General features: G+C 57.6%; 2 protein-coding genes across 3 annotated transcripts in view; one reads left to right on the top strand and one right to left on the bottom strand.

Annotated features, from left to right (window-relative positions):
* WWP2 (WW domain containing E3 ubiquitin protein ligase 2) overlaps positions 1-1043 on the top strand; it is a 31182-nt gene extending 30139 nt beyond the window's left edge. For both annotated transcript variants that reach the window (XM_058034006.1, XM_058034007.1), the window contains exons 23-24: positions 232-304; positions 431-1043. In XM_058034006.1, the coding sequence (XP_057889989.1) occupies positions 232-304; positions 431-530 (173 nt within the window). In that variant the 3' untranslated portion in view covers positions 531-1043. The remainder of the gene's footprint in view (positions 1-231; positions 305-430) is intronic.
* Positions 1044-2013: 970 nt separating this feature from the next.
* Positions 2014-5271, bottom strand: PSMD7 (proteasome 26S subunit, non-ATPase 7). Its single transcript, XM_058034008.1, has 7 exons — positions 5142-5271; positions 4551-4642; positions 4197-4289; positions 3637-3734; positions 3277-3357; positions 2673-2764; positions 2014-2498 (listed from the first exon to the last, which is right to left on the bottom strand). The coding sequence occupies exons 1-7, from the start codon at positions 5213-5215 to the stop codon at positions 2060-2062; spliced, it is 969 nt and encodes a 322-aa protein (XP_057889991.1). The 5' UTR covers positions 5216-5271; the 3' UTR covers positions 2014-2059.
* Between the last annotated feature and the right edge of the window lie 729 nt (positions 5272-6000).

Consider the following 6000-nt stretch of genomic DNA (forward strand, 5'->3'; position numbering starts at 1 on the left):
TGGAACCATCGTGTTCAGAGGTGGTGCTCTTGCCCCTCTGTGCTGCTTTTTGCTTTCTCCTCTGTTTTTTGAACATCCTCTCTGCAAACAGGCAGGGGTTGCTGCCAGGGATTTATGCCCTGTGTGACCCTGGGATCGTAGGGCCATGAGGTAGATCTCAGTGTGTGTGGGAGGGGTTTCTTTTTCAGCTCCTCGTCATGTAAAGAGCTTTGCTGCGTTCTTCATTAACAGGCAGCAACGGGCCCCAGAAATTCTGCATCGATAAAGTTGGCAAAGAGACGTGGCTGCCACGGAGTCACACGTGGTAAGTGACTGCCCCTGGGCCTGGCAGGAGTGTGGGGACAGGGGGACTCTGCGGGGCTGCTCGGGGCTCCATCCCATGGGGTGGGACTGCTGCTCCTGGCCTGCCCAGCCTCGGCTCTCTCCCCAGCTTCAACCGCCTGGATCTCCCTCCCTACAAGAGCTATGAACAGCTGAAGGAGAAGCTGCTTTACGCCATCGAGGAGACAGAAGGCTTTGGACAGGAGTGATGGAGCAGTGGGGCGTTCCCGGAGCGCTGCCGGCCGGTGCCCAGGGCCCAGCCCTGCCCGGGGTGTGCTCCCTGTGGACACTGTGGCTTCTGCTCCTGGGCGAGCTCTGCACTGACACGGCCCCGGGGGAACGGGGCTGTGTTTCCCTCCCTAAGGAAATCCGAGCTGTGATGGAGAGGAGGACACGAGGGCTTGGCTTGCACGGGCTGGCGCAGAGGGGCTGGGGGGCAGCACGGGGGGCACCGGGGCTCCCCAGCCCTCTCCACAGACACAGTTACGTGTTTGGTGGATGCTCTTCTTCCCCCTCGTGTTTTCTGCCTTTTCATGGCATTTTAGTAGTGGCAGGTGAGGGGGAAATGACACTCAGATTGACTTCTGGGCCCCATCCTGCAGCCAGCATTCAGCAACAGTGACAGGGACCCCCAAGACGATGCTTCTGAGGGGCTCTTGTGCTCCATCTGAGCACCAGGACAGCCCCTTGCTAGGCCAGATCCGCAGCCACTGGAGCCAGAGCCTGGCTGAGCGTGTCCCTGGCGTGTCCCCATGTGCAGCCCGTGGCCCCTGGGCAGTTGTATTTAAATGATGTGGTTTCTGCTCGGAGCTGGTGCTCCACAGCGGCCCTGGGGGCTCCGGGCACTGCCGGGGCCCTGCCGGCCTTTGCTCAGATCCTGGGCTCTGCCCACGCTCCTGTGTCCCCTCTGCAGCGAGGGCAGGATCACCTGGCTGTCACTTGTGTCCCTCCCCGTGTGTGCGGGCGACAGACCCGGCGTGGCTGTGTCCGTGTGTCCGGGGGCTGTGGGGACGGGACCCGCAACGGCTCCGGGCGGGGAACGGCCGGTCCCGCACGGCCCCGCGCGGCTTCGTGTGCAATAAATGACAAAGCAGCTGCCGAGGCGTGCCTGTGTGCTGGGTCCCTCTGTATATCCCAGGTCAGCACATCCTGGGTCAGTGTGTGTCTCCCAGGGTGGGGTCTGTGCAGGGCTGGGGCCCCAGGGCCATAATGGCATCCAGAGCTCAGCACTGGGATCACAAATCCCATGGATTTTGTCCCTGCCTGCTCTGTGTCAGGCACCCAGTGCCTCCCCAGGCTCACAGGCTCCTGCAGCCCCTAGAGCTGGCCAGGGGTGACAGGGCCACCAGCGCTGTCCCCAGGGAGGCACAGAGGTGTGACAGCAGTGACAACATCCCAGCTGTGCCACACCCCGAGGGGCTGGGGCACAGAGCCAGTTAAACACGGGGATGGCTGTGGTGCACAAAATTGGCTGATGGCAAAGGATTAGCCCTGGAACATGGGAATGTGCTCAGTGAGAGCAGAGTGTGCGTGAGCTGAGGCCTCAACACCCCCAAAGACACACTGGGGGAAGGAGAAGTGCTGTCTAACAGCATAATCACATCAAAAGCCTCCACATGGCTCCCCCCAACCCTGCCCGGGTGAGGAGGAGCAGAGTGCTGAGCACATCATACAAGACCCCAGCACCAGGGATTTAGTTTACAAGATTTTTAATTTACAAATAAAAAAGCTACACCTTTTATTTCTTCTCCTTTTTCTCCTCTTTCTTGCCATCACTCTTCTCCTTGTCCTTCTCCTTCTCATCTTTCCTCTCCTTTTTACTTTCTTCTTTTTCCTGTCCTTCCTTCTTCTCTGCATCCCTGTTGGCAATCTTGTTGTTGATGAGGTTGTGCAGGGCCACAACAGAGCGGATGAGCGAGGCCAGGTACACCACCACCATCTGGTCGTTGGTCTTCAGGTAAAAGGCCTTGACAAACTCCTGCAGGTTCACGTCTGGGAGCAGGTTGAAGACGTCCTGGAGGTGGTAGATGATCTGGTGGTTGATGGGGAGTTTGCCCAGGGCTACTTTCTCTAGGTAGCTCCTGATGTCCAGAAGTTTGGAGTTCAGTCCCTTCAAGCCATGGACCTGGTTTGTGATCCGCTGGGATAGCGTGCCCACCGTGGTGTCCTTGATGTCCCTGAAACCCAGAGAGAATGGGGATCAGAACCTCAGCCCTTGTGCCTCTCCAGCCGTGTGAGCAGGGCTGGTGGCCCCCGGGCTCCCGGGATTTGTGCCATGTGTTTGATGTGCTCCTCGGGCAGTGGGAACGCCGCGGGGAGCGTGGCAGGGCCCGGGACAGCTGTCCCCTCACCTCAGCAGGTGCTCCACTCCCACCTCCTCGGCCTCCTCAGCACCAATCTCGCTCGTCACGTGCTCAAAGGTCTTGGAGGTCGGGGTGCCATCCTGAAGGGACACACAAACGGGGGATTTTAGCCAGGGGATGAGGGATTACACCGAGGAAACCAGAAAAGCAGCCCTACACAAGGATCTGAGAGGAACAGCTTGAGCTGGGATCTCCTTGATTTAATCAGTGTCACTGACTGCCCCAGCAATCTCTCTTGCCCTGGCTGACTTCCCATTTCTGCATTTTGCTGATCTGTGCCCAGGGGAGGAGCAATGGAAAACCTAAATATCACAGTTATTTCTCTCTTCCCTGATCCAACCTCACTGTACTTTGGGAGAGCAGCTCCTGCTCTGCAGTGAAGGCCTCAAAAACGCAAAAAGATGCAATATTTTATACACATCCAGAATAATTTAAATGCCACAATTACAGTGAGTCACTGCTGGGTGTTGTTTGTCTGTGTGAGCTGCTCAGGGCAGGCCCACAGTGACTGGGCACACCTGGGAGCACCTGCAGCCAGTGCCACCCACGAGGGGCAGCCTCCAAGAGTTCCCAGCTCAGAGTGAACACTCACATCATGGACCTCCTCCACGGAGATGTAGGCTTCTGTGGGCAGTCCCAGGTCCTTTGGCTTCACATCAATGATCACCAGCACCTTGGGGAGAAAGATAACATGCAGAGAACTGGATTTCAGTCGAGGAGTAGGAAAAAAATACCCAAGCCAGCTCTTCCCTCCTCAGCACCAGCACAAGGCTGCTTAGAGGCGTAACCTCAGGCACTGAGACAATGATTCAAAAAACTCCTGATCCCAGTTCCTCAATCACTTCACAGCTGTGTCACCAGCAAAAAAGGCGGGGGACGAGGTTTCCCAGATGCCCCTTTTAGGGAAAGAGAGGCAAGAACAACCCCACAGGCCAAAGGTGGCCCCACTTACAGAGTTGGGGCAGTATCTCTTCATCAGCTCGTTGATGGCGATGTCGTTCTTGTGCAGCTTGGGGCCCGTGTGGTACCACCCCACGATTCTTTCTCTGGCTGAGCAAAAGCAGAAAGGATTGGGAATCAGAACTGGGGGAGGCCCCAGCAGAGACACCTGGGCAGAGACTGGGTGGGCTGATGGAGGGGGAGAGCCTGATCTGTGTGGGGGAGAGGGAAGTGCATTACAAGGCCATGGCTCGAGCAGTGACCGCACTGACCATTACTGACCCACAGCTTTTCTCCTGGTAATTAACAGCTTCTGTTAATTGTGTGGCTCTCAGGGTCTGACAGCCTGCACATCTGACACCTCGAGGTGCAAGTCCCATCCCTGAAGTGTTCAGAACCATGTGGATGTGGGACACGGTTAGTGGAGAACATGGTGCTGGCTGATGGTTGGGCTTGATGATCTTATAGGTATTTCCCAGCCTTAAGGATTCTGTGGTTGATAGGAATTCCCTTTTCCACAGCCCTGAAAGTTTTTGGGAACGTATCCCTGACTATCAGAAGATCTCAACTCACCATTGACCTTCTTAAACATTCCATACATGTTCTCCAGATAGTCATGGTCCAGGAACCACACGGTATCATCCTTGTCATCCTCATCAAAGGGTACTGGAAGTAAAATAAAACACCAACGTTTAAGAATCCAACTTCCTGAATTAAAATGTTTATTGAAATGCTCTGGATCTGGGTATTTTTGGCTGCTAAAGGTGAGTGAGGTTTACTTAGGGGTGTTGGCAGCAGTTTGCATTTGTTGGTGGATATGAGGTGATTTGTACATGGATGGATCAAGGGTTTCTTCCAAACCCACAACACAGTCCATCCACTAAATCATTCATTGGCTTTGGAGCAGGGCAGGACACCCGAACTCACCTGCAAAACTGTTGGACACATCCAGGATCTTCTTCTGCCAGGAGCCCAGCAGCACTCCAACCACTCGCTTCTGATTTCCCACTTTTCCTATCCTAAGAGGAAAGACGATTGTCAGTCCTGCCACAAACGGGGAGGAGGGAGCAGGGGCCCGCACCCCGTGTCGGAGGTGACACAGCGGGGGTGGAATGGAAGAGGGGAGTTGTTTATGATTGTGCTATCGCTGCTTGTGTTTACAGCCACAAAAGGGCGTTCCGCTGCCCTCGGAACCAAAGCGTGTCCCCAGGGACGAGCCGATCTCACTCACGGGGACAGCGACCGACCCAGTGTCACCCACCGCGGGCTCGGCCGCCTCCGGGAATCCGGGATTTATTTTTGGCCCTAAAAGCGCCCGGCATCGGAGGCAGGGAGCGGGATGAGGCCCCAGTCACCGGGGGTGCCGGAGGGACCGGGTCCCCTCCCGGCCCCGGGACGCTCCCGCTCCGCCGGGTCCCCTCCCGGCCCCGGGCTCCTCCAGGGCCCCGCTCCCGGCCCGGCCCCGCTCCCGGCCCGGCCGTGACTCAGCGCCGCGGCGCCGCTCCCGCCCGCCCGCACCTGTTGAAGTGATCGACGACGCTGAGCAGCACCAGCGGGTGCACGACCACCCTGTCCACGGCCAGCTCCGGCATGGCGCCCGCCCTGCGCGGCCCGGCCCGGCCCCGCTCGCTCCGACCGCCCGCGCCCACAGCAGGCCCGACCGGCGCCGCGCCTCAGCCCGCCCCGAGCCCGGCGTGCAGCGCGCGGGGCGGGGCCGCGCCGGCGGGGCGGGGCCGCCGCCATCTTGGGAAGGCGCGCTCGCCATGCTCGGAGGAGATCGATTGGCCACGGCGGGACGCGGCAGCCGCCATCTTCAGGAGGTAACGCCGCCATCGTGTCACGGTGCCGCCGCCATCTTGGGAGGGCGTCGCCGCCATCTTGGGCCGCGGCCTTGCTCCGCCCTGAGGCGGGGACAGGGCGGGAAAGGGGCGGCCCTCAGCAGCGGCCCCGCCCCTTCCCTCCGTTTTCCCCCTTTTCTCTTTATTTCCCCCCTTTTCCCTTTCTTTTCCTCCCTTTTATCTTTATTTGCCCGCCTTTTCCCCCTTTCCCCACTTTCTTTCCTTTTCCCCTCCCCTTTTCCTCCTTTCTTTCATTTTATCCTCCCCTTTTCCCTCTTTTTCACCCCCTTTCTCTCTTTTTCGCTCCTCTCTGCTCTTTCTCCCCTCCCTTTTTTAACTCCTCTTTTTCCTCGCTTTTTAAAACGCCTTTTCCCCCTCCCCATTTTTGCACCTCAGGGGCAGCAGCTGGCACGGAACTTGTCTTTCACCCTTTATTTCTAGCAAAAAACCCCCCAAAAATAAAAAGTGAAAAAAGGAACATGAGGCTGTTACTTCAGAGTCTACACGGAGGAGTTACTAATATGAAAAATATCAAAGTT

This window comes from Melospiza georgiana, chromosome 14 (genome assembly GCF_028018845.1).
Source record: "Melospiza georgiana isolate bMelGeo1 chromosome 14, bMelGeo1.pri, whole genome shotgun sequence".
Lineage (NCBI taxonomy): Eukaryota > Metazoa > Chordata > Aves > Passeriformes > Passerellidae > Melospiza > Melospiza georgiana.